Source organism: Phaenicophaeus curvirostris, chromosome 17, assembly GCF_032191515.1.
Source record: "Phaenicophaeus curvirostris isolate KB17595 chromosome 17, BPBGC_Pcur_1.0, whole genome shotgun sequence".
Lineage (NCBI taxonomy): Eukaryota > Metazoa > Chordata > Aves > Cuculiformes > Cuculidae > Phaenicophaeus > Phaenicophaeus curvirostris.
Window position 1 is genome coordinate 6,902,580 of NC_091408.1, and position 27,580 is coordinate 6,930,159.

General features: G+C 53.2%; 1 protein-coding gene across 2 annotated transcripts; it reads left to right on the top strand.

Annotated features, from left to right (window-relative positions):
- Positions 1-13,686: 13,686 nt before the first annotated feature.
- On the top strand, positions 13,687-26,939 carry TBX3 (T-box transcription factor 3). Of its 2 annotated transcripts, XM_069871282.1 has the most exons (8): positions 13,687-14,246; positions 14,833-15,277; positions 17,020-17,287; positions 18,416-18,562; positions 20,602-20,678; positions 21,962-22,119; positions 23,344-24,047; positions 24,706-26,939. In XM_069871282.1, exons 2-8 carry the CDS (start codon positions 14,883-14,885, stop codon positions 25,144-25,146), a joined length of 2,190 nt encoding a protein of 729 aa, XP_069727383.1. In that variant the 5' UTR covers positions 13,687-14,246; positions 14,833-14,882; the 3' UTR covers positions 25,147-26,939. The 2 variants fall into 2 exon arrangements, with proteins under 2 accessions (XP_069727383.1, XP_069727382.1); XM_069871281.1 differs by lacking the exon at positions 13,687-14,246 and having other exon boundaries at positions 14,348-15,277.
- Positions 26,940-27,580: the final 641 nt, after the last annotated feature.

Sequence of the window (27,580 nt, forward strand, 5' to 3'; positions counted from 1 at the left end):
GAACCTGCTGGCTTCCCCAGACTACGCGGCACCACTGGTCATTTCTGTAGGCTATAGGGGTTGTCAGACTAAGCTGTAAGGACAGGTGTAAATCTGTCCTGTCATTCCACCCTTCCAGCATCTTCTCACCTGAAGGGCTCCCATTTATTGCAGAGAGCAAGCAAATAAACCCAGCCATCGCTTTGACTCGCAAGGGGCATGAAAAGTCACCCATGCCGCCGGTTAACCTCCGTCCTCTGCCTTTCCCCTCCGGTGCGGAGCTTTTACAACCAGCCTGAAAATAAGCCCCCCTCCCAGCTGTTTGTTAAAGCAAAGCAAATAAGAGCTATTGCAGCTCAGGCCAAAATCCACTTGTTTGCAGTCTGATTTTTAACTGTCATTCCCAGCAGAGAGAGGGCAGGGGGAGGGCTGGAGGGTGGCCCCAGCCCAGGGCAAGAGGGGCCATTTGTCTGCCAGGAGGAGAGAGGGGTTGGGCAGCTTCCAGGGCTTTCTGGGGCAGGCGAGGGGGATGCTACGGGCCTTTCTCAATCAAGGGAACATCTGCGAAACGACCCCAAAATGTGTGTCGGGTGGGGACGTGACCTCTGGATGCGGTTTCCCTGCTCAGCCAGGCAAGGCGGGTCCCTTAACCCAACTCCTTCTTCTTCCCTTTGCAATTTGTGCCGTTGATTTTCATCCTCAAACCCGGAGCGAGGCTTCCCTCTCCCTCTTTAAGAAGCCATCCGCAGCATCAGTCTCCCCATGGTTTTCATTAAGAAAGGGATGGTGTGTTTCCCATCAAGAACGACTTTAATCTTGACTGAGTTCTGAAAGCTAAAGGTTTGCAGTTTTCTTCGGCCACCTTTGATTATTACTTCTTCTTGTTTTCCAACTCAATATTATAGATCCTCCCTCCCGGCTGAAGTCCTTAATGGCCCAGTCCATCCCCACTCCCCCAAGTACCCATTCTGTGGATGTAGCAAACTCTAATTAATTATAACTTATCTCATGACTCGTCAGCATCACATGTTTGATCCTGTTTAGAAACCATATTCCCAGGGGATGGAAAGACTCGGGAGTAGGTTGATGCTACTCAACAGTGATTTAATGGACGCATTAATGCCGAGACAGATAACTGTGTAGCCATGTTAAGTAATACATCAAGAATCTTTCCAGAGAGGCAACTTTACAGGTCACTGCAGAACTGCTAACTGATATTAACCCGCTTCGCATTGTGCTGGGCGTACGGGCGCTGGGAGTTCACACACTTTCTTTTGTTTGTTTTGTTTTTCTTCCCGAGCAGCCTCTTCCCATTCTCCCCTGCAAGCGATGGAGATATTAGACGCCTAATGACAATGTTTCACACGCGGGGGTGGGGTGAGGAGAACAAGAGGCTCGTTAGCCGGGGTGATTTTAAGCACACCCAATTACTGGCCCGGCCGCGGGGATGCTCGGGGCTCCGCTCGGGATGTCCCCGGCCCCCGGTGGCCGCGGGCGGCTCGCACGGGCGGTGTGGGAGGCGGAGGGCAGCTCCCGGGCACCGACGGGGATGCGCTTCTTGGAGCGAAGCTGCCCCGACCAAAACCGAGCCGCTTTCGCCTTCCTCCTCTGCCCTCGCTCCGGGAGGGATGCTCGGGGAGCTGATACCCCCTCTTCTGCCAGTCTCGGGATTTGAGGGGGGGGACGACGAGCGGTTCGCAACCCCGGGCCCCGTTCTTCTTCAGCCCCGGAGCGGGGATGCGGCGTGCCCGGGGGACTGGGATCGCCCTGCGGTCCCGCCGCTACCTACAGCGGATTTTACCGGTGGGAAAGGTCCGTCTGTCCGTCCTTCGGGCTCTCCCCACCCCATCCTACCATAAGCATCTCCTCCTCGGCCGCCGAGCCGCGCTCTCCGGTGCCTCCCAGCCCCGTCCCGCTGCGTTCCCGGAGCCTCGCAGCCCCCGACGCATCTTCCCAGGGTCACCTCGCTTTGTCCCCTCCATCCCTCCCCACCTGGGAGCAGGCAAAGCTGCTCGGGGAGGGGGACCCGCACCCAGCCCCGAGCTCCTGCGGGCTGAGGGCTCCCCCTCTCTGCTCCCCTCGCTCCAGCCCGGCCGGGCTCCGCCGGGCTCCCGTCTTGGGGACATCAGCACGGCGGGGAGAGACATTTGTGCTCGATCCCGAAGGTTTTTCCCCCTGGAAGAAGGGAGGGAAGGTGCGGCTGGAGGGAAGGTGCTGCCGGATCCCTCTTCCCATCTCTCGTTCCCTGCTTAGCTTGCGGACACACGGTGGAAGGAGGAAGGGTGCTTGGGGATTCACCTGGCTGAGAAGGAAGGGAAAACTCCCTTCTTCCAGCCGGGATGACGGCCTGGCAGGACCAAGCCGTGAGTTCCTTGAGGGAAGCAGGCCGGGAAGGAGGAGAAACCAGGCTCTGCGAGGGGAGGACAGCGGGGAAAGCTCCCTCCAGACCCGGACCAGGCTCTTTTGGGGAAAGGCAGAGCCCGAGAGAGCGTGGAGAACCAGCCCTTCAGACGCAAGCACGGGCATCGCCGGCTCGGGGGACTCTGCCGCCTCCTCCCAGCTCCTGGGACGGTCTCATCCTCTCGGGAAGGGGTCTATTATTTTCCTTTCTCGCTCTCAGGCCGTTTGCGGGGCGGAGGGAAGGGAAGGTGGTGCGGTTCGCCCAGGTTGCGAGAGGAGGATTGTGTGCCACTGCTGATTAAACGCTCTCCCCGAAAGATGGTATCCGACATGAGATAATGAGGCTCCGTGACCGGCTCCAGGTTCCCTTTAAGTTTTCCCATGGGCTGGAGCTGTCGCCAGTTCACAAAACGACAGTGTAAGGCAGCACCACGCTACTCAGATCCAATTTACGGCGCACAAAAGCTGATCCCCAAATCCCCACTAACAAACCGGAACCCGCAGACAATTCCGATAATGTTTAGGTTTTTATTCATTTCTCCACTAATTAACTGGAATCCCACCTCCTCTCCCCCCCTCGCCTTTTTGGCAGTGCCCAATTAATCCGCAATGTATGTCAAAGGTCTGGAACCCACTGTAAACTGCTGAACCTTTGCAAAGATTTGTGTGTCTCTATATTGATCTGATTAGGACCGGGACGCTTTTTCCTCGCGATTACTGCGTACAAAATAAAAAATGTCGTGCCTTTTTTGTCCCAAAAGCTTCATTTCCCCCAACTCTAATAGGATTTCTCCCAGGCGCCTCCAAACCTCCCCGGGTATTCATGAAAAGCCTTGGGTCCGGGGGTTGTTTTTGATCAGGGGCTCCAAAGGGAATCAAGTGAAATGAAGTTATCTGCGAGACAGGAGGGGAGCGTGTGTGTGAAGGGGGGTGAGATTCAATCTGGAGTCGCTGCGAAATGTCTCCTCTTGAAAAATAAAGAGGACCGAGGAGGGATAGGAGTGGGATAAATGTTTTTGAAGGGATGTGGGGAGCTGCCTCCCGCCCCGCTCCACTTCGCCGTTTCTAATCTTCGGAGGGAGCGAATATAAAAGAGGAATTTATTAGCTTTCAGGCCATCAGAGGAATAAACATTGATTTTATTGACCTAATTATGGGCCAAATGACTCCTTCCATCGATCACGTAAAATACTTCATTTGGAGAAAAACAGGCGCGGGCGCCCGGAGGCGGGGAGGGGAGCGGGTGGATGTGCTGCAAAAGGGAAAAAAAAAGCAAAAAAAAAAGCTGGAAAAAATGCATGGAGGGGGGTTTTAATGCAGTTAACGTGCCCGTCGCGCAGAAGCTCCAACCCTGCTTCCCAGACGTTACAGTGCGGATGTTTTGCAAACTAAAGCTTTTATGTTGAATTCCAATCCGGCCGGTCAATTTGGCTAAAATAGCATTAAACAAATGGACAGCGGTTTATTTATATCTCCCCCCCGTATTTTATAGACAGAGAAGAATCGCTTGGAATGTATTTTACAAGCACAAGACAACACGTCGTTTCAGCCCGAGAGCAGCGATTTCTCGTAATTAGAGTAGGCTCGACACTAATAAAGAAGAAAACAGGCTCATTTCTCTGCTTAAAGCCAGCTACTGTCCCCAGCGGTGGGATTGCCCTTTCATGGAGGGGGGGAACCTCACCTTGGAGGCACCTGCCCGAGGTGAGGGGGCAGAGAGGGGCTGCGGGGACACCAGCTCCTTTCCTGGACTTGCCAGGGCAAACAGGGCTCATGAAACTCCTTTTTTTTTCAGACTTGTCTTTGGATTTATTAGTTTGAGATTTGTATTTGGGGGTGATCACTGTATTTCGGGGACGCTTTTGGCAGGGTGTTTGCTCCCTTCTTTTGACACCTGAAATTTTGCATCTCCTACACCTTCACCCGGCCTTAAGTGCAAGAGGTTGGTGGTGGATATTTTGTGTCTAGCTGTTTTGTTAGACTAGATCTCTCCCTTCCCGGTCCCTAAGCTCGATTTAGCTCTTCCCTCGCCCCGCCGGGTTATCCCTCCTCCCTCCTGGCGAGCTTTGCAGCTCGGGAGCTGCCTCCTGCGCCGCGAACTCTGACGGCCAAACTCTCCCTGCTTGGATCTGAACTTCCCCGACCCCCTTGCCCCCCCCGTTCCCTTCCCCACCACCCCCGGGACCGGTTATTCAGCGTGACCCGCGGTTCCCTGGCGGAGGAGGAGGCGGCAGAGATGCTCTCGGCCGTGGAGGCGCATTGTCTCTCAGCCCATAAACGCCTGGCTGTCACTTCTAATCGCTCTTTTATTGCGATTCGTTAAGATGAGCGGTGCCCCTGCCCCAGCCGGGGGCAGAGCCGGGGCTGGGGGCGGCCCCAGGGGTGTCCAGGTGGGCACCGTCCCTGCAGGTGGGAGCAGGCGGCTCCCTCGCCTTTTCCTCACTCCGGGAGTCTCGGTTCATCATTTCTCTCCCTCCCGCCCCCTTTCCCTTCTCCCCCGTTAAGACAGAGCTTTATGCAGAACATCTGTAAGGGAAGGCAAAATAAATGACAACACTTTTACACCACTTCCTACTTAACTTCTCTTTTTATGTGGCTGCTCGGGGGTTTTCGACGCTTTGTACTGCTCGAATCTTGTTTGGATGTTTGGACATGTAATACGCTGCCCACTTCAGCTCTCGGGACGGGCTTCTCTTGCATTTTCTTTCTCCCCCCCCTCTCTCCTCTTACCCCCGTCCCAGTCTTTCACAAGATGCTCTGGTCACTTTGCTGTCGGGGGGGGGGAAGAGCAGCAGGATTTGTGCTGCCTCTGCGCCAGGGCAGACGGCACCACAAGTGGGGGACATTAATCACGCCTTGTCTTTGCAGAAGGTGAACTCCATGCACGCTGCACCCACTTATTAGCTCTTATAATCCCCCCTTTCTCCTTCCAGCCCGTCGCCTTCCTGTCTCCACTCAACAGCATTTTCCCCCGACCTGGGATCCGGACGATTGTCCTAATGGTATTTAAAGAAAACACGGCTTAAACATTCATTAATGCTTTTTTTTTCCTTATTTAGACTGTCACCTCAGAACCCAGGGTGCACAGAGCCTGTGGCCAACCTCGCTCTAACGAGGAAAAAGGTTTTTGGAGGGTGGTGTTTAAGGCACGGGTGGACGAGGTGCTGAGGGACATGGTTTAGTGTTTGATAGGAATGGTTGGACTCGATGATCCGGTGGGTCTCTTCCAACCTGGTTATTCTATGATTCTATGATTTGGGCACTTGATAAACCGGGAACCGCTTTCCCGGCTGAATTGAAACTCACAACCCTAAGAAATGGTATAAAAAATAGTGAGAAAGTGCCTGTTCTCGCCGGGAGCGCATTCCCCTCCTTATCCAGATGATCAGGAGTGATGCCCCGGCTCCCCGTGTATTTTATCCTACCCCATCTCCCGTCTAACTTGAAGCTTTTCCGAGAGCGCCTGGGAGAGTTTTCGCGTCCCTTTTCTTCCCTGCCGTTAAAGAAGCGGCTGCAGCAGCAGGTGAGCGGGGACTATTGAGGGGTAGGAGGTGGCGAGTGGTGGCCCCGGGGGGCTGCAGGCACCGAGCCGCCCAGGCGCGCATCGACCGCGGGCGAGGATGCTCCTCTCCGGCGGCTCTCCAGCCAAACCTTTCCCCTCCAATCCCCGCTCCAAGAGAAGGAAGGATCCTCTTCGGGAAGCCGCACAAATATTGTTTACACCTGCGACGCGAAGCTGCTCCGCTCGGCTTTAATTGGAAATCTTTTCCGTCTGCCCCGACTCGCTCATCATCTGGGTTTAATAAATATTCACAACACCCCTGCTGCTCTAGAGAAACGCCGGGGCAGGAGTCGGTTCTGCCCGTGTTTCTGAATCCCAGCAGAAGGGTAATTATCGTAGGAGCAAGAGTGGCCTGGGACTTGTTTTTGGTCCAAGGGAAAGAGTCGCGGGGAGGACGGGAAGAGAGAAACTTGGCCATGAGGTGGGGGCTGTGAAGCTGATGTGTATGTGTAGACAACACACATGGAGAGAGAAGCAAGGAGCAAGTGCAAGATCGAAAGCAGAGCCTGTCTTTTCTGCAGCCACGTGTGCCATTAAAAGCAAATAATTCAAAGTACTTTTAAACGATAAAAACATGGGATCTTTCCCCTTCTGTTCCTTTTTTTTTATTTTCTTTGGGAGGGGGGTACAGATCCCGTCTCCCCTTCTCAGATGACCTCGAAGGACCGGTTTTTTCACTTTCCCATGCGTGCGCGTTTGCGCTTTCCGGAAATCAATCTAAAGTTTGTTCAAAAATACTAAACTAAAATAAAACAGCGCTGCAAAACCTCCCACGCCCTAAAGACAGCAAGGAGCTCCCTTTTAATTTTTTTCCCTGCTTTTTTTTTTTTCTTTTTTTTAAACATTTCCATCTTGTGCTCCCCACGGAAACCCTCTCCGGAGGGGTTTGCTGGATCGCGGGTGGATGTGTGAACGTGTAGGGAAAGGAGGTTTCTAGCGAAGCAAAGGGTGTCGCCCGGGCCCCAGCGTTCCCAGGTGAGGATCTGGGCTGCCGGATTGTCCCCTTGCAGCAGAAAGAGTAGGGAAGCGGTGAGGAAGGGGCAGAGGAGCCTCTCCCCTCAACACCGCAACCTGTGGAGCACGGCTGGGATGGAGCCCGCAGCCTCCTCTTCCCGCACGTCGGGTGTCAGCTCTAGGCTGGCCGAAGCGGTCGAGTTCTTAAACTTGCCGCTACCCAAGAGTTTCCTAGGGCTGAGCTGGCACGATTCAGCTGCCTTTTGCACCCCCGCGAGGAGGCAGGGAGGCTAAAACCCTTCCCTCGCCCTGCGCCCGCAGATGCCAGGGGTCAAACATACAGAGGGGCTGCAGGAGAGTTAAAAAAAAACACCGTTCCCAGCTGCCTTCAACCCTCCGAAATGGGGCATTTAAAAGACTAAAGCTCTTCCTCCTCCAGAAAATCGGTGGGGTTTTTACATATCTGCACTGGGAATAGTTTGGGCTCTATTTCACGCGAGTGAAATGAAATTACTTGGGGACACGGTCTCGCTGTCACCCAGAACTTCACAGCTGGTCGAACGAGTCGGGAATATCCACCTTTAACTTTAAGCTTTGTGCGGGGAGGGAGCGGTGCCGGGCTCTCGGGGTCGGGGTGGATTCTCTTGGGGATGTGAGGGGCTCGGGGTCGGGAACAGCCGTCGCGTACGAGCAGGAGTTGTCTGCTGCCTCCTCTTCTTTTTCATGCGTCTCCTGCCTTGGGCGGTGCGTGTGGGGTTATAGGTTTTTTTTTAATTGAAACCTAGTAAGGAAAATAGTAATGGATACCAGGCTCCGATGGAGAGTACGTGTCCGCGGCTACGTGATGAGTGTTAGTTCAGCAGACTTTAAGAAGCCGATTCTTCTTCTTTGTCGTTTCTCTATTGACAGCAGCCCCTATTAGATTTACCATGTCCTTTTGCAACAGCTGCTGTGCCCCCCTCCCTCCCCCGGCCCGAGTTATCAATCGATGGCCGGGTGACTTGGTGGCATCTCGAAGAAAAGAAGAGCAAAGCGTGTCAGAGGCTCCCGCATCGTCTCTTTGCTCTGATGCGAACCGGCGTTCACCGTGTGCCCGGTGATGCTCAGCATCACTCCGGGGCGGGGGACGCGGAGGAGACCCCGGGGCAGGGGAGGGGAGGTGGGAAAGGCTCCGGTTCTGGGTTGTTGAAGAACACGGCTGATGGTCAAAGCAGATAAAATCGGTTTCTTTACCGGGTGCTCTCGTTCTACTAGGTCTGCAGGGAGGTGGGGGGCAGTGCCGCATCTGGAGAGCTGGAAGAGTTGCTGCGGGAGGAACCGTCCCTCCTCGGCGCTCTTGTTGTGTTGTGTGTGTGTTTAAATAATTGAATAAACGTATCCACTCCTTCCCCGTCTCCCTCGCACGCAGACACACACACAAAGACAGCATTGAAAAGATAGAACTGTTTGACTATAGGAAATGACAATTAGTGCTACTTCCTGAGCGGTGAACTGTATGTATACGCCTGGCTATTTAAAAAAAAATATACCACCTTTTCCAAATAGTGAACTCTATTTACAATTTCTGCTTGGCCCACGGTGGTGGAAGCAGAATGGTGAGTGTAGAGAGGGTGAGGGAGGGAGCAGGGCTTCCATTTCTCCTCTGCAGCAACACACCGGGAAGAAGATGAGGACTGGGGCGTGTGGAAAGAGCCGCTGGGGCTGCGGGTGCAGCGGGTGACGCTTTGTGACGAGGAGAAAAGAGTGGTGCAAAACAGCTTGGAAAGGGTGAAGGGGATGGGAGCTAAGGGGTGAGGCTGGGCCCAGCCAGGAGGCAGAGGAGAGAGCTGCAGGAGGTGGTTCTGAGTGCTCCTTTATTTTCTTTTCCCATCGGTGGTGAAAGTGGAGACAACTGGAAAGCACCAGAGGTGAACACAGGTCTTGCGGGGAGGAACTGGAGTAGAGTCAGTGGTCTGAGTGTGAGTGATGTTTGCAAGGGGAGTGAAAAATCCTAATCCTGGAGCCCTGATGTTTGGGTACCTGGCCAGGCCAGGGCAGGCTCAGCGGAGCCGGGAGCAGTGTGGTGCCATGGTCAGTGCCAAGCTGCTCCCACCAGGCTGGGTTGTGCCGGGGGCACAAGCAGCCTTTCCCAGAGGATCGCATCCCAGGGAGGGATGGAGAGTGAGAAACCTCTCCAACTGCTCTTTCCTCTTTTTACTCGGGTTCTCCCAGGCAAGTGTAACGCTGTCTCCGGGCTGTGCCCCAGCCTTGCAGAGCCCTGAGCTTGGCCGTGCTGGGAAGGCGACCTGACCCTCCTGCTCCCCTCCTCTACTTCTGTTCAGAGAGATGGGAACAGCCCCTTTGATTGCGGTGGGACACGATGGGGCCCAGCTTGCTCAGAGGAAGAGACGTGGTTTTTTTTCTTCTCGCTATTTTTAATACCTTGCCGTGCTTTTTTGGACCCTGGCAGGTTATTTTACCAAGTTTTTGGGCCAAGCTTTCAGTGAAATTCATCTGGCAAATGGAGTAAGGGCTCTGCCAAGAGGAAAGTCAAAGAGCTTCTGTAGTGACCTCCCCCTCTGCCTGTAGCAGTTGATATAGTCCAAGTATACAAACTCGCTCTCTAAGGGACCCACTTCATTACACTTGTGGCCTGCAATGCCACCTTGGCATGGATCTATATAAACACAACCCCCACTTAGTGACACCTTTTGCTGGGCTGGGGAAGGGCCTGCCCAGGGCAGGGAAGAGTTTCCCTGGGAAGAAGCGTGTAATCGCCGCTCACCAGACGCCCCCCGCGCTCCAACCAGTATTTACTGCAAATCTGCCAAAGTAAACCAGCCTGCTGCGTTTTATTTCAGATAAACACAGCGCAGCCACGGTGGGGTGTTGCCTTCCGAAAGGCTGGAGATGGAAGAAAGGGAGGGAGGAGAGGGATGAATCCTGCAGGGTGCGGGGCAGGATGGGTCCAGGCCCCTGGGGATGCTTGGGACCGGCAGCACGATAAGGAAATGCATAGATAGGATGCAAAACCCCACTTATATTGTGTGCTTTATCCCAGCTAACCGTGCATCAGGGCTTGTCCTCTCCCGCAGAGCACCCAGCACATGCAGGGTGTGCAAGGGACTCCTCAGGTTTTGCTGTTGGAGCAGGGATTTGCCATGTACACCAGGGCACGAATCCCTCCCGCTTGCACACACCCACAAAACATGAGGAGCGGCTGAGAGAGCTGGGGGTGTTTAGCCTGGAGAAGAGGAGGCTGAGGGGAGACCTCATTGCTCTCTACAACTACCTGAAAGGAGGTTTTGGAGAGGAGGGTGCTGGGCTCTTCTCCCAAGTGACAGGGGACAGGACGAGAGGGAATGGCCTCAAGGTCCACCAGGGGAGGTTTAGGCTGGACATTAGGAAAAAAATTTTAACAGAAAGGGTCATTGGGCACTGGCAGAGGCTGCCCAGGGAGGGGGTTGATTCACCTTCCCTGGAGGTGTTTAAGGGACGGGTGGACGAGGTGCTGAGGGACATGGTCAAGTGATTGATAGGAATGGTTGGACTCGATGATCCAGTGGGTCTCTTCCAACCTGGTGATTCTATGATTTCTGCTTGCACACACACAGTTTGTGTAGCACGTATACACACACGCTTTGGAGCTGCTCCCACAGGCCTGGGAGAAGACGTGGGGCAGAAAGCTGGGCTGCCTCTTGCCTCCTTCCTCCAGCTGACTCTTCAGGCCACCGGGAGAGTGCCGGAGCCTCTCTCCTCCCACCCCTCCAGCGCACACGCACGGGGCAGCCTCGCTGCACGCCCCGAGCTCTCGTACAAACGCTAAAAATTGCTTAGGAGAGTGAAATCTGAGCAAGCGGGGCTCTCCCAAGCGCTCGACCACCTAAAGGCCCAGGGTCTGGCCAGCTCCGCTTTCCCTGGAAGCAGGGAAGAAGCAGGGAAGAAGCAGGGAAGAAGCAGGGAAGAAGCAGGGAAGAAGCAGGGAAGAAGCAGGGAAGAAGCAGGGAAGAAGCAGGGAAGAAGCAGGGAGGTGCTGGCAGCATCGGGGAGCGCAGGAGAGCTGGGAAGGAGCTGGGAGCCGCTCCCCCCGACCCGGCCTTTGGCTCTTTGCGCTCCGAGATTAGAGAAGCCACTCTCCGGGGAGACAGCGGGGACCTTTCATGCCTCTTTGAAGAGCCAAGATAGCGCCGGCCTTGGTGCAGCCCAGCCGGGAGGCAGCCGGCTATCTCAGCCTGCTATCACCCTGCCTCCCCCCGCCTCCAGCCCCATTCCCACCTCCCTGCCCTTCGCCCTCATCTCCTCTTTATTTTTTTCTTATCCCCTCTTTCCACCCCTAAACTTTGCCGTTCATTTCTGCTGTGCTCCTTATTTATTTATTTCTTTACCTCTCTTATTTATTTCTTTATCTCATTTATTTATTTCTGGCACAAGAGGCGGCTAACAAGTAGCTGGAAGCACTGGCCAATATTTAACTAAGATGGCTGTGGCCATCAGGTCCCTTTTGTTTGCTTGCAAATTAATCATCCAGCGCGCAGTCGGCGCCAGGGGTAGATTTATCACACACAGAAGGAGGAATTGAGGCGGCCGAAGGGAGACAAAGACTGTTCGCACCTTCCCGCTTTTGATCTTAGATTAGCGCAGGCTCCCTCCACAATACGAGTCTCCAGGGGGCTTCGCCGGGGAGGTCACTCGGAACTGGCGGAAGTTTGCACGCCATTAGCCAGACGCCGAAATCGCGAAGCATTAAGCGGCCGGCGGTTCGGTTTCGCAGCTCGGCATGGGGCGCGGAGCTCGGCCTCGGAGCTCGGTATCGGGTGCGGCCGCAGCGCGGCGCCCGGGGAGGGCAGCGGGAGGGCGGGTGCGGGGCGCGGGGCGCGCCGGGGCCGGAGCGGCCGCGGTTGTTCGTGCAGGAGAGTGCGGGCTCCTCCTGCGGGCCCCCCCCCCCCCCTCGGGGAGAGGGCAAATTGAGGCGAACTTCGTCAAGCCGCAGGGCGTTTGGTGTGGGCTCTGGTTAAGGGTTTGAGGGTTCCCGAGAACCGGTTCCCAGCAGAGGCTGCAGAAAAGACTCGGTCCCTCCGAGCCCAGCCGAGCTGGAACACATCAAACTGCCCCCCCTCCGGCTCTGTCTGCCCCCCCATCCTCTTTGAACGCATTACTCCCGCTTCCTTGCCTCCCTCCTTTCTCTCCTCTCCATCCACCCCCCCTCCCCGAGCGAAGCGGGGATATTTTGGTGGATGCAAAGCGATCCGAGACGCTGGTTACTACAGGGACTTCACCGAGCTGGCGCCAAGCGCTCTTAACCATGTGCGTCAAAAATGCAATGTTAGAAGAGCTAATCACTTTAGAGGTTCCGCTCCCATCTGCGCGCAGCCAGCGACGAGTCCCGCGCCGCTCCCGGAGGATTATCTCCCCCTCTTTAAAGCAGGATGGGGAGGAGGGGTTGGGGGGGGTGTCGGGAGATCCCTCAGGGACGCCCCCTCCCTCCCGGGGGGCTGGTGGGATGATTCGGCACCTCCCAACGCTGGGACATCCCGCCTGCCACACGCGTGGGTGCCCCGCATGCCCACGACCCCCCCCCCCCCTTCCACTTTCCACACCACCCCCCCCTTTTTGCTGCTCTTGCGCTGTCACACACCCCCCCCCCGGGAAATGTCTCCCCACAAAACTTCCCAGGCGCATCCTGCCCGGCTCCTCCCTCGCCGGACCCACGCGTGATGCTCCCCCCGGGGGGTGGGGGGTGATGGTTCCACGGGACCCCGGGCACGGGGGCAACCGGGGATGCCCCCCCCCCCGCCCCTTTCCCCATCAGCCCTGGCCCGAGCGCAGGGAAAGCCGCACTTCCCGTCTCCTCCCCACGCACCTCATGGAAGAGGAGGGGTGGAGGAGCGTAACCCTCTCGGCGCCGGGGCCAACCGAGTGGCCTTAATCCTCAGCGCCAAAGAAAGGAAGAGAAAAAAAAATAAGTGAAAAAAAAAAAAAAAAAAAATCCCGTTTTCCAGCTGCCTTCCTCCCCCGCCACCACCTTTCCCACTGGGATTCGGAGCCCGCAACCCGCAACAATAACAGCGGCTCGGGGAGCCGGAGCCGAGCCCCAGGCTGGGGGGGGACACGACCCACATGAACCCCCCTCCCCAGCCAGCTCCCCCCCTCTCCGGCTCCCCCATCCCCAGATTTAGGGTTAGGAGGAAGCGCCAGGCCTGGAGGTGCTGTTGATACCGATTTCTGGTATCACTGTCTCGTTTAAGGAAAGAAACTTTCCCGGTGGGGAGGGGCGGGGGGCAAAGCGGCAGATGGGGGGGGTGACACCGGCCCCGGGGGCTGGGGGGACAGCGGGAGGAGGGGTGACACCGGCCCCGGGGGCTGGGGGGACCGGCGGCAGCCGCGACGCGGCGGGGATGGGCGTGCGGGGATGATCCGGAGCGCCCCGCGGGGCGGGTGGGGGGCAGCCCTTGGAGTCGTCCCCTCCCCAACTACTGGTGGGGGTAAAGCTCACAGAACCCGGTGCTGTGCTGGGGGCGGTGGGGGGGGGGGCGCAGAGCCAACCCCCCCACCCCTAAGCTTGGACCCCCCCCCCCTTTCTCCGCTCCCAGCGCTGCCTCGGAAGCTCATCCAGCAGCGGGCAGGGGGAGGTGGGGATGCCCGGCTGGGGCTGGGGGGCGAGGCGGCCCCCAGCGCCCCCCCTAGAGGTCGGTGCTGCCTCCCTCCTTCCCTCCGTCCCTCCCCGGCGCTGCCTGCTCCCTCCCCTCTGATCATGTTGACATATTCACACGGCCCGGAGTACTAGTGATGCTTTGCTGCAGCGTTACAGTTTCCGACACCTTCTTTTTATAACTCGGCTCTGTCCCCCTTCCACTCGACCTGTCAGAACCACGCCTATGGAGCCACACAATTGGTCCGAAAGCGTCAAAGAGCCAATCAAGGAGGCTCCAGCTCCCTTGTAACCCACAACACATCCATACAATCTGGTGCACGCAGAGCACAGACTCACAGGGAATTCTCAGAGCTGAGAGGCTCCTTCTCCCTCTCTCTCTCTCTCTTTCTCTTTTCCTCTCTTTCTCTCCCCCCTCCCTTTTCTCTTCCTTTCTCTTTCCCTCTCTCTTTCTCCCTCTCTCTTTTGCTGGAGCGGAGACAGTGTAATCCTTCCAGATTTTTTTTTTTTTTTTAAAGCAGAGTGAAAGAGAAAGAGAAGGGGAAAAAAATAAAAAAAACAGAAAAGGAGGAGGGTGAAGGAAAGAAGAGATCCTGATGGAAATCAGGGCACCCTGACCAGCTCCTGCTTGGAGAGGGGGGAAGGCGAGGCGGAAACGAGATTTCCCTACAAGTTTTTGCTGCTGAAGGTTGCTCAGGAGCCTTCTTCGGTCGCCGAGGGGGGGTGGGTTTGTTTGCTTCTTTCTGCTTTCCCTCCCTCTCCAGCCTCTGCTCTGCAGCCTGACCGAACGGAGGAAAGGTGGAGGGGTGGGGGGGAGGGGGGGCCGAGATCCAGCCACCCAAAAAGAAAACCCAGCTTCGAACCGTCACCCTCCGCCACGGAAGAAGAGAAGGGAGATTGAGACCAAGAGAAAAAAGAAGAAGAAGAAAAAAAAGGATCTCCGCTCGTCCAGCCCTTTTGCGGCAAGAGGAACAGACAGCGATCCCGGTGGATATTTTTCCCCCTTTCTTCGGCGTTTCTTTTCCAGCGCAAGGACTTCCACTCAGGAGAAAAAAAAATCCGCAGAGACTGAACACACACACACACAAAAAAAGCAAGACTAATAATGAACAATCCTGTTAATCCGCTCTCCCGAGAGCTAGGGATGTGCCCCGGCTCGGGAAGTTGTAGGCTGTAGAAGTTCTGCCTCTCTCCCATGTACTGTGCTGTCTAGAGCTTGTTTTCCCCCACCCTATTTTTAATTTTTTTTGGTGCTTTATTGCTGTTATTGTTATTATCTTAATTTTTCTTCTTCATGATGTGCTGTTAGAAACCACTCTGGGACTACTCCAACAGTAGGAAGAGCGAGGAGTGGAGTGGATGAATATACCGATGAGAGATCCAGTGATCCCTGGGACAAGCATGGCTTATCATCCCTTTTTACCTCACCGGGCACCGGACTTTGCCATGAGCGCTGTGTTGGGACACCAGCCTCCCTTCTTCCCGGCTCTGGCTTTGCCTCCCAACGGGGCAGCTGCCCTCTCCCTTCCCGGGGCTCTGGCTAAACCCATCATGGATCAGTTAGTGGGGGCTGCAGAGACTGGTATCCCCTTTTCTTCCCTGGGTCACCAGGCAGCGGCTCATCTGAGGCCTTTAAAAACTCTGGAGCCAGAAGAAGAGGTGGAAGATGATCCGAAAGTGCATCTGGAAGCCAAAGAACTTTGGGAACAATTCCATAAAAGAGGCACGGAGATGGTGATTACCAAATCGGGAAGGTAGGTCTGGGCTGGGGGGTTCGTACCTTTCCTCCCCCTACCCCTTCTCTTGTACCTCTCAATCTCTGCACTCCACCTGGCTGCTTTAGAGCAAGCTGACAAATTCCTCCAGAAAGCTTCTTTCCCCTGGATTGATGTGAAGTTTTAGGCAGTTAAGATGCGAGCCCAGTGCAGGGAAAGGCTCGAGCACTGACCCACGAACCGGCCCCGCTCAGCGTGTGCGTGTGCAGGGGGCAAGAGGGTCCCTTCATGGTTCAGTAGCTTAATACTTTCTGGAGACGGCTGGGAGCGGAAAGAAAGTAATTTGGGCTTGGAAAAGGAGCTGGCCTGATCTCAGCCTTACTACGTGTAGTTTTTCTTCCTTAAAAGCCAGAAAAGGGGAATAAAGGAAAAATTATTTGGAGCTGTGTAGGGCTGCCAGTGAGGCAGGAGCTGCGGGAGGGCTCAGTTTATCGGTTGTTTCGCTTGTGCCTGTCCCTCTGCTGGGATCTAGGCTCGACTTTGTGCTGACTAATTGCATCTGGAAATGCACAAAAACCTGAGAAAAATACCCAGCGCTCCTGCAGCCACTACGGGCAGGGAAGGTTTTGCAGCTCCGCGCTGCCTGTATTTATATAACCTTCACGTGGGAATGAATGAACAGACACGGCGCCTGCACCCTCGGCGTTTCTGCTTTTTCAAGGTTTTCCTATCTGCAGTCCCTCTCTATATTCGCTACTCATTGACATCGGTGCCCTTTTACAACTCTCCCTATCGCTGTGATGACATGGAGGGAGAAAACCCCTTCGCACCTGGGTGTTTTTCTCCTTAGAAACCTCCCAAACAATCGGCGTGTAATTTGCTAGAATTACAGGAGGGAGCCACTCCTGAAAAGTCTTCTTAGATGGCCTTCAGCTGCCTTCAGAGCTTCACCTACTACCAGAGCACCAGTTGCAGACTACAGACTCAAGGAAAAAAAAAACAAAACCAAGCCCTAAGAGCAGCAAGGAGGGGGTAAAAAAAAAAAAATCCCCTCGCCCTTTTTACTGCTTTCCCGAAGTTTTCTCTGTTAATTGTGGTCAGAAGTTTTTTTTGCGCGGAAGCCTCGGCGAGCATTAAGCGCTCTTAGATGTTTGCAAAGTCATGTGTTTCCTTTTAAGTTGAGAATTGCTGAATGCCAACCGCTCGATATAATAAACAGCAAATTTGTGGTATCCTGTTGCACTTTGGAGCTGGACTCGGAGGGGAGCGGGCTCTGCAGAGAGCCCTCTGCACACTGGGGTTATCACCGGGAGGCTGGGGAAGCCTCTAGGCTTCTTTTTCCTCCTTTGCAAAGTGAAAAACCCCCCTATCCGCTCCTCCTCGGTGGAGTGGGCTGTAATAATGCAGAATATTTATTTTATCGGGGCGCGAGCTGTTCTCATTTCTTTGTTTCGCAGGTAAAATGAAATAAGGAGAGCCCCAAATGAGGCTTTGCTGTTTAGGAATGGCAGAGAGTAGGCGCCTGCTGACTTCTAGGGAACTCATACGTCTTCCCATCCCAGGGAGCATTTTCTCCTGAAACTTTTAAGCGTTTGAGAAACCTTTTCGCTGGGGGTGGAGAGGGGAAACCTTTTTGCTGGGACACACGGCTTTTCTGCTTCTGAGAGCGTGATAGAAACGCTACCGAGATTCGGGACCTTATTTAAACGCTGTAATTAATTTTATTTTCGTCTTGTCTTTTCTTTCCACCCCCCCCACCCCTCCAACACTTCTGCCCATAGGAGAATGTTTCCTCCATTTAAAGTGAGATGCACTGGACTGGATAAAAAGGCCAAGTACATTTTATTGATGGATATCGTGGCGGCTGATGATTGTAGGTACAAATTCCATAATTCCCGGTGGATGGTAGCTGGCAAAGCTGACCCTGAAATGCCAAAGAGAATGTACATCCACCCGGACAGCCCGGCCACCGGCGAACAATGGATGTCCAAAGTCGTCACCTTTCACAAGCTGAAGCTCACTAACAACATCTCTGACAAGCACGGATTTGTGAGTCCCTCTTACACCTTTCTCTGCCTTCCCTTTCCCCTCCTCGCCGCCTGGTCCTCCCGGAGCCTTGTCCGGAGAGCAGGGAAACTGGGAATAACCCCCACTCCACGCACACAGCTCTCCGGTTTAGAGTATTCCTTGATTTTATTTTTTTTTTCCCTCTTGCTGAGCTCGGGATTAAACACTGGCGTTTATTCTCCGTGCCATTCGGCATTAACTTGAAGGATATATTTCCAGCCCAGCGCAACTTGATATTTCTCGGAGCTGCGGTGACTTTATTTATCTCTCTCTATTTTTTTTAATAAAGTCGATCACACTTTTTTAAGCATAGGAAAATGATATGCGTGTGTGTATAAAGGGCTTAAAGGCCTAAGTGCGCAAACATTTAAATATATATTAATCTGGATAATGTAAAGCGAGCCAGAGTGAAAATAAACAGGGACCTAAATCAGAGGTCAAGTTGCCCATTCATGTCTCTCCACTCCTTTACATTTACTGGGTGTGCAGCGATAAAAACTCACCCTAAGAGTGAATTCAAACAAACCTGCTGATAAGTGCCCTGACGCTCCTTGCCATTTCTCTCTATTCCTGGGAAAGCTGCTGCCCCGGAGCCGAGGTTGCTGGTGGCCGCAGTCGGGGGATCTCTAATGTGCCGAAGATTGCATTTGCTGCCTGAGATTTGATTAGACGATACATTTTTTGCCTTTCGCAGAAGGCCTTAAGTGGATTGGGGCGAGCAATTAGACCTGGCCAAGGCTCTCGTGTTGGCGTTGCTATTGGAGCTGCTGCTGCTTCTTCTTTATTTTTAAATTTTATTTTCACGTTGAAACAGCTTCTCCCCCTCTCCTAGGAGAGGGGTTTTACCCCCTCGCCCTCTCCTAGACGTCCAGCCTCACCCCGGCGAGCTGGAGCTGTCAGTGCTTTTTGTTGGATGCTGCAAGGCATGTGTTTGGAGTGTGCTCGGCGGGGAGGAGGAGGAGGAGGGAGGGGAGGAAGGAGAGGGGAAGGCAAATTAGGAGGAGAAAGTGCCGATGGCTGGGGGGGGTGCGGGGCGGGGGGTGCTGCTCCAGCTGACCCTCTTCTTTCCCCCCCTCTGTGCCCTCTCTGCTGCCGGTTGCTGCCCCCCAGACCATTTTAAACTCCATGCACAAGTACCAGCCCCGGTTCCACATCGTCCGAGCCAACGATATCCTCAAGCTCCCCTACAGCACGTTCAGGACCTACGTTTTCCCGGAGACTGAATTCATCGCAGTGACCGCATACCAGAATGATAAGGTAAGGAGATTAAGGAGAGGATTTGTTTTACGTGTTTTGGCTTTTAAGAGAGCTTTTACTCCGCATTGTTCCCTTCAAAATCACGAAGCCCATCCCGCTCCGATCCCCCCTCTTTGTCTTTTCCCCCTAAACCTTGATCCAACTTGGGGAAGGCGCCGGAGGAGGGGGTCGGGCACTCTCTTCATACCGATCTCGGGGAAAGCAATTAAAAGCGAGGTCTGAGAGGGGCTTTTTAGGGCTTCTTTTCGCTTTTCGGTTCGGGGAAAGGAGTAGGATGGGGTGGAGATTGCTGCTGTCGGTGTGGATTTAATCTAAGGAGAAAAAAAAAAAGGAACACCAAAACAGAATCGGCTCCGTGTGTCGAAAGACAGAGGGGGGAGAGCAGCGAGGCTGGAGATTTTGTAATTCTTCTTGGCCTTTGTGCTGTTTTAGCTCCTTTAACAGCAATTGGCAATAAGGCTGAAGCACACGTCTGGTTCCTATTATTATTATATTATGAAATTTTTTTTGCATCCTGCAGTGTTTTATGATTTTTTGTGGTGCAGAAATATGCTCTGATCAGAGAGGGGTATCTCGCTTGTGTTTAGCTGCAAGGTCCGAAAGAACCCGCGTTGAGAAAGTTTTGCGGCGCTGCAGAGGTTGCTTTTCCATTTCTGCTGGTTTATTGTCGCTTGCGACGAGGTGGTATATTTGGGAGAGTGGCAAATGGCGAATTTACGATAATTAAGTCAAGTGGAAGGAAACGAAGGAGCCAAAAAAAGGGACTCTGATTTTTTTTTTTTTTTTTAATTTATTTTCCTGTCTGTAACTTCGAACTTTTCGAGCGCTGAGGGGCTGGATGCTCAGTGCCCGCTCGCTGCAGTTCTCCGCGTCTCTCTCTGCCCCTCACATCCCTCTCTATTAAAAATTAAGGGGGTGGGGGGCTGCCTGCACCATTCCCCCCTCGATTTCCACAAAGCCATTTCTCCCCCGAGGCTCGGGTTATTTCTCTTTCTTTCTGAGCGCGGCCGTTTGCGAGGAAACGGAAAGAAAATGCGTGTGCAGAGAGTAGCCTTTGGTTTGGGAGTTATCAGCGAGGCTGTTGGCCCCTGTCGATCAGCTGGGGAAGGACAGAAAGGAGCATTTTTTTGTCTGATTGCCATGAAATCGCTTGGAAAGCGGCGTGCGGGAGCGCTCGGCTCGGGCGCTGCGGGAGCTGCCCTGCCGGCAGGTCACGAAGCACGAAATCACCTGGGTTAAAAGTTCTGCTGGTTTGGTTTTTAGCAGTGGATTTTCGTGCTCTTTCCTCGATCCCGCGGGTGCGGAGCCGGGGGGGCTCGGGAGCCGCGGCCGGTGCTGCCCCGCACTGCTCCTCGGGGTCCTGCTCTCCTCTCTAATTAGAAATTGCGGTGATTAAGCTGGGAGCAGGCACATCCTCATCCCCATCCCCGCCGCATCCCGTTCGCGAGCCACCTCCCCGCAGCCTGCGGAGAGAGTTGCGGGATGCTCCGTTCCCTCCCCGTCCTCCCAAACGCAGGATGAAACGAAACTTCCCTGCTAGAACCTGAATGCCGAAAAAAACTTTTAAGCATTCACCAAAAAAACCCACAACTACATCCCCCCCACCCCCAAAAAAGAAATTCAGCTGGCTCCTGGCACCCCACGCCCCGATACACCCGCACACGCGGAGCGTAATGCGATTATCCCAAGTATTTTATTATAGCGAGGGGGTGGGTAGGAGTCCTTTGCGGTTTAATCGCGGCATTTAAAGAGTTTGAAGCGCGGGCATAACTCGCATGGATCGCATTGCACGGGGAAATTAACGCGGCTGCGGTGGCAGCGACACGGGGTCCCCGTCCCTGGGTGCGAGCTGCCTCCCAACTGGCTCTGGAAAACACAGAGATTCACCCCAAAACTGGGGACCTCTCCCCCTGCCCTCCCTGCTCATGCCGGCGCTGGGGAAAATGAGGAGAGCGCTTATTTTCTGTTATTTTAGTACAAAATCTCTTTATTTTTGCCCCAACACCCGCCTATCTATTTTTTTTGTCTCCATCCTATAGATCACTCAATTAAAAATTGACAACAACCCCTTCGCCAAAGGTTTTCGGGACACTGGGAATGGAAGGAGGGAAAAAAGGTGAGTCTGGCTATATCGTATGTAAGCGCCTCGTTTAGTTTTTGTGTGTAAATGCTCACAACATGAGCAGAAATCAAAATCTCCAAAGCACATCCTCTCCCCCCAAATTCGTAAGGATCTTTTTGTTAATAACGCTGAACTGATTGCAAGGGAATTCTTTCTTTCTCCCCACGTTTATTTTTTACATCGCAGGGGATCACTGGCCAAAGGAATTGTGCAAATATCACTGGAGAAAGAAGTTTCCCTTAATTTTTTTTGAGAGGAATGGGACTGAGAAAGAAAGAGAAGTGAGGGCAGAGCTGATCCCTGGGTGAATTCCCTTTGGCATTTTCCCAGGGAGTGTATTGAAAAGTAGAGGAGAAGCATAGAAATAAACTGTTTTGGCAGAGAGGTGTCTCCTGGATATGGAAGCAATTCATGATAGGAGACTCTTTATTTTTTTCCAAAAGCAACAGGACGTGGTTAGTGCCCCAGGTAGGCAGACGGACAGAACTCATTTTATCAGGACTCAAGATTTTTATTTTTAATATCGGAGAAAGTAGAGAAAGAGATTATTTTTTTCTTTTAATGGGGGTTATGTCTCTGTTTTGTTTTGTTGCAGAAGACAGGGTATTTTAGCCATTTGCAGTTGAGTGTAGATAATGAATAAATCTATGTTACTTTTTTTTTTTTCGCACCCCCCCCAAAAGAAAAAGGGGGAGGTGTAATGTAAAACAAGAGGCCTTTCTCCCTGCCCAGCACACACACACCCACACACACACCCCCACCCCAGCTCCTCTTGTCCATCAGTGTAAAAATGAAGCCAATGCTGGAGCCACAGGACGGAAATGATTTCTAATTTCTCTCTAAATATAAATAGATTTTTACTCCGGGTTAATTGTTGGTGAGAAGATTACATAAAGTGCCTAACAAAATAACCACTTCCTAGCAATCTTAGCAACCATTACGATGGCTCATATCTCTGGAACATCCTCGCATTTTAAAAGCTAATCTCCGGGGAATGCTTCTCTCTCCCCTCCGCCCCTTGTCTTTAATATCTGCCCTTGCTGAGGAGCTGCTGGCTGCTTCCAAGAAATCTCCTCTCATTAGCAGCCAAGTCCTGCCTGCAAGAAACTGTGTCCTCCCCTCGAGGGAACCTTGGCCCTGAGTTCTTCTTCCCCAGTCATCCCCAGATACGAACTTCAGGAGGGGCTGGGGAAGGGATGGGGGGTACTGGGAGGGCTCCAGGGGGGTGCCCAGGGGGTGCCAGGGTCCGCTCGCCCAGCGGCTGCGTGTGCCCGCAGGAAGCAGCTGACCCTGCAGTCCATGCGGGTGTACGATGAGAGGCAGAAGAAGGAAAACCCAACCTCGGACGAGTCGTCCAACGAGCAAACGGCCTTCAAGTGCTTTGCCCAGTCCTCCTGCCCCACCGTGCCCACCGTTGGCACCTCCAGCCTCAAAGGTAAGAGCTGCGGCCCCTGGGGAGAGCCTGGGTGTCTGCTCTGCAGGGGATGAGTCCTGGCCTGTGCCACTGCCCTCTGGCACTGGCATTTCTTCCTTACTTCTTTTCTTGCTTCCTTCCTTTCTTTCCACCTTTTCTGTTTTCTCTTTTGTCTCTTTTTCTTGTCTCTTCATTCTCTTTTCTCCTTTCCCATCCCTCTCCATCCTTCCTTCCTCCTTTTCTTTTCTCTTTCGCTCTCACAGAATCACAGAACAACCAGGCTGGAAGAGACCCACCGGATCACCGAGTCCAACCGTAACTCTCCCCCTCTTTTTCCCTCTCCTCCTCTCTCTCTGTGCTACTCACTCTCTTCCTCTCCTTCTCCCTCTCCCCCCGGCCTCCCTCTTTTCCCACTCTATGTTCATTCCTCCCCTCCTGGTTCAGAAAGAAGCCAGCTCTGAGTCAAAGGAGCAAAGACAGACCACGGGGCAAAAGTTCAAAACTGGAGTCACACCATTAATATTCCTTTCTGAATCTGTTATTAGAGGAAGGATCTTTCCCCTGGATACAGTCCCGAACTTTGTTATAGAAAAGTCACCCTCGATTTCTCTCCGTGCTCGCGTGTATTAATCCTTCTGGGGCGGGGGGTGCAGGGGGAGGAGGAAACAATCTCTTTTTTTGTTGTTGTTTTACTCGTTTGTTTAAAGTCCTGCTGAGCTGAGGCGAGGGGAGCTGGGAGAGGACCCAAAAAGCAAACCAGAGCTTCACACCTGGGGCGCTGAAATTAGGAGGTGAAGTGCAGAGGAGTCCAGCGAAGCTGTGTGTGCGTTTGGGGAGGAGGAGGAGGAAAAGAGGTGTCCGGGGAGTGATGGAGGCGTGTGTAATTGTACTTAAAGTCTGCCTGTTGAAAGGAAAGAAAACTTTGGGCAAGTTCTTAGGAAAAGCATCTCCGAGGCTGTCCCAGGGGGGCTTCCCGGGGGCTCCCTGCCACCCCCAGGTCGTTCCCCGGGTCACTGCTTTGTTTCACAGCCAGTTTTGCTGTGTAAAACTCAGGCTGGCTTAGACAGGGGCAGGCGATGGGAGCCAGGGAAGTGTATTTATTTATATAATAATTAAAAAAGGAAGTATTTACATTTAAATCCCTGGCTGGCCAGGAAGCCTCTTTGCCCCCTCTCCCAACCCGACCGGGAAGTTTAGGGCCGTGCAGTGCTGGATCCCAGCCCCGGGCTCCCTTTTTTCTTGCAGATCTTTGCCCCAGCGAGGGGGACAGCGATGCGGACAGCAAAGACGATCCCTTGCTAGAAGCCAACGAGTCGGGAAAAATCTCCACGACCACCTCCACCACCCCAGCGCCCGGCAGCTCCGCCGCCACCCCCGGAGACGACCCTCGGGAGAAAGGGGGCAGCCCCTCCAAAAGCCACTTCTTTCCCGGGGACTCAACAGGGAATCGGAGCCGAGAGAGGACGGAGAAAGCCCCTCCGGACTCCCGGCACAGCCCGGCCACTATCTCTTCTAGCACCCGGGGGGGCAGCTTGAGTGGCGAGGAACTGAAAAGCCCCCTCAGGGATGGCCCCAAAGTAGATGAGAACCGGCTGCTGGGGAAAGAGCCCTTCGCCCCGCTCACGGTGCAGACCGACAGCGCGGCCCACCTGAGCCAGGGACACCTGCAAAACCTCGGGTTTCCCCCTGCCCTGGCCGGCCAGCAGTTCTTCAACCCGCTGGGCAACGGGCACCCGCTGCTGCTGCACCCCGGGCAGTTCGCCATGGGGGGGGCCTTCTCCGGCATGGCTGCGGGCATGGGGCCGCTGCTCGCCACCGTCTCCGGGGCATCTGCTGGGGTCTCGGGACTGGACAACACGGTCATGGCCACGGCGGCGGCCCAAGGACTCTCCGGAGCATCAGCGGCTGCTTTGCCTTTCCATCTGCAGCAGCATGTCCTGGCCTCTCAGGTATGGCATCCCACCCCATATGGCTGCCCCTTGGAGCCCCATCCCAGGGGGATGCGGGGAGGAATGTGTGGCACCCCTTTAGCCTCCCCACTGCGGGTTCCCTCCTTGACTCTGTGGAGGAAAGCTGGAGCTGGGAAAGCCTCGAGGAGGGGGAGTGAGGGGTGGCCCAGCTTGATCTCCCAGAGCTTTTCCACCCTCCCTGCTGTCCCCTTGCTGCTGTGCTCCCTGGGACACTGCTGGAGCCAGGTCTCGGTGTGCCACCCCCCTCTCCTCATCCCCAGGGGCTGTCCCAGCTCCACAGGAGAGGGTGGGGTGAGGATGCATTGGGGTGAGGATGTGTGGGGTGAGGATGCATTGGGGTGGAGGTGCATGGGGCTGCCCTGCAATGGGGCTGGTGGCTTTACAGTGTCGAGGGGAGACACCACGGCCTTTGTCTCATTTCGCTCCCAGGCTGCACAGGGCAGGGGCTGCTTTGGTAGGGGGTTAAGCCTCAGCGCTGGGGGGACGGGTTTTCATGCCCTGCCCTGGGCAGCAGCGCTGTCGGCTCTCCCGCTGGTGTGGGCAGGGGATGCTGGGGTGCGGGGTGCGATGCTGTGGAGCATCCCTGCGGATGCTCAGGCCGGTAACCCTTTCCTTTCTCTCTCCTCGTCTCCCGCAGGGCCTGGCCATGTCTCCCTTCGGAAGCCTCTTCCCCTACCCCTACACTTACATGGCAGCGGCCGCCGCCGCCTCCAGCGCCGCCTCCAGCTCCGTGCACCGACACCCGTTCCTCAGCGCCGTGCGGCCGCGGCTCCGCTACAGCCCCTACCCGCTGCCCGTGCCCCTTCCCGACGGCAGCAGCCTCCTCACCACCGCCCTGCCCGGGCTGGCTGCGGGCTCGGCCGAGGGCAAAGCGAGCGGCTTGACCCCCAGCCCCGGCTCGGGGCCCTTGGACTCCGCCTCGGACCTCACCAGCCGCTCCTCCACCCTCTCCTCGGGCTCCGTCTCCCTCTCCCCCAAACTGGACAAGGAGGCGGCCACCAGCGAACTGCAAAACATCCAGCGGCTGGTCAGTGGGCTCGACCCCAAGCAGGACAGACCCCGCAGCGGCTCCCCGTGACCCCCCCGCACCCCGGGAGCGCATTTCAAATCAGTCTCGCAGTGCACTTTGTTTAAAAGAAACCACATCCTCCACCCGCAATTTTTTCTTTTTTTTTTTCTTTTTTTTTTCTTTTTTACCCCCCTCTTTTATGTTGTTTTTTTTTTTCCCCCCGCTCTTTAATTTCCTCCCCCGCCTCTTTCTCTTATTATTTTTTTTAATATAAAGTCCCCCAGTGTTGTGTGTGCGCTTATCAGCAAGAAAAAAAAAAAGGTATCTGGTGAAACAGTGCTGTAAGGGAAGGGATGGGGGAGCAGAGCCGAGGTGGGAGAGCTGGAGCAGGCTGGGGCTGTGGCATCCTCTGGTCTGTTGTGTTTTTTATTTTCAAACATGTTTAAAAAAAAAAAAAGCACCAAAAAAATAACCACAAAAAAAAAAGGAAAAATAAAAAAAAAAATCAAACAAACATACGAATAAAAATTAAGTAATAGAAGTGATTTTTTTTTCTTTCCGACAGAAAAGTGTGTAAGTAACTTGCATATCGGTTCTTCAACAGTTGTTTCCTGGGTGGGTTGTTAACGGCAACCCCCTTAGTCGATATTAAGGGAAGCTGTGTGTTTAAAATATTATTGTGATGTCTGAGAGCCAGGCGGTGGCTTTTTTTGCATGTTCCATAGTAGTCTGCCTTTTTTGGGAGGGGGGGTATTTTTTTATTTCGGTGGGGTTTTGTTGTTTATTTTTAATGCTCATTTCAAATCCCAGGGAAAAAAATACTAATACTAATAATAATAAAAACAAACATAAGACCTTCATCCCTCTACCTTAACCATCCTCCCTGTAGCAACAACAGTAAGAAATGTAGTTGGAAAGGAAAAAAAAGTGAATTTATTTTATCTAAACAACTCTGTAGCTTGACTGTAGGTTGATCGCAGCTTTCCCTCTTTAATTGTATATGCAATAACAAGGTTTAAACATACTGAGAAGAAGAAAAGAGCGGACACTATTATTAAAACAAAGTATTTATGTAATTATTTGATAACTCTTGTAAATACGTGGAATATGAATACTCGAAATTAAACTTTAATTTATTGACATTGTACATATCTCTGTAAATACGACTGCAGCTGTCTTTCCCCCCCCTTTCTGTTCTTATTTTTAGTCGTTTTCATTTCAAGTTCGTAATTCCTTTAAACATACACCCCGACCTAGAGGAGAAATACCCCGTTTCGGAGGGCTCATTTTTTCAATCGGAGTTCACCCTGGAAAACCTGACCTCGTCCTTTTGTAGAGGAGCTGAATTCAAAAGGCAAAGCAGAAACAAAATTAATCAGGGACCTTTAAAAAAAAAAATAAGAGAAAAAGAAAAAGCAATGTGCCATTGTAGCTTTTAATCCTCGATTTTTCAGTGTTCAGAGCGCTACTTCATGTCTAAAACATCATCAACAACAGAATTACATACGTTAATACACGACCACAGGCTTCTCCAGTGGCTTGAGAGAAAAAAAAATAAGAAGATTCTAGGATTTTATTTACTTTGTATTATTTTCCCCCATTTCCTTGGTGTGTCAAACCCCCAACCCCACGATGGAGTTTTACTACTGTGCTCATTGTTGTCTTTGTTTGAGTGAGTGCATATTTTCTTGGCTTGAAAGTCAGGTGCTCAGAGCTGGTTCAAAGGAGAAGAAAAAAACCAACATGAAGGTATATTTTGTGTTATATAAATGTTGAGAATTCTTGCTATTTTTTTTCCTGTAATTTTTTTTTCTTCCCTTTTAAAAGTCACTGAAGTTTCAATAAATTTTTATTGAAATGTCTTGGGCGTCCTGTGAAATGCCTTCACCCCAACCCTCCTGAAAACGCCTGGGAGGGTGGAGGGGTTGAAAGATATATAACCCTCTCTTCTGCCTTTTTCCTCCTCCTCCCCTTCCCAATATTAAGATATTTCTCCTGGAAGGAGCTAGTACGAACCAGTCGGGATGGTGTTTTAATCGTTGGTGAGAAATAAGAGCTTTAAGCGAGCTGTTTAATGCACCTTTTCCGTCCTCATCCCTCTCGCTTTTAAAGTCGATCCAGAGGCTACTAAGTCACCTCTTTTAATGGAACAATATTAAGTGGCGTTTGAAAAGTTAATGAGAAAGGCTCAGCTATGCTTTTATCTGTCATAAATTAATAACGCAAAAAGTGAAAAATTAGAGAATAGATTGGTTAAATTTTTAATGCGGAACCCTCCTCCAAAGTTTCCAGGTAAAGTGCTCAGGAGACGATGGTGTCGCTGGGCTTGTTTTCCCTCTCGTCCCGGCAGAGGAATTGGCTTTTCCAGTTAGTTATCACCTCAAAATACATGATGGGTTTTTTTTCCTCCCTTGGAATCGCCCCTTCTCGCCCGTGGGCTCATTATATGTTGAGATTAAGCTAGAAAATAACTGAAAAGGCGACAAGCATCCAGGCTGGACCA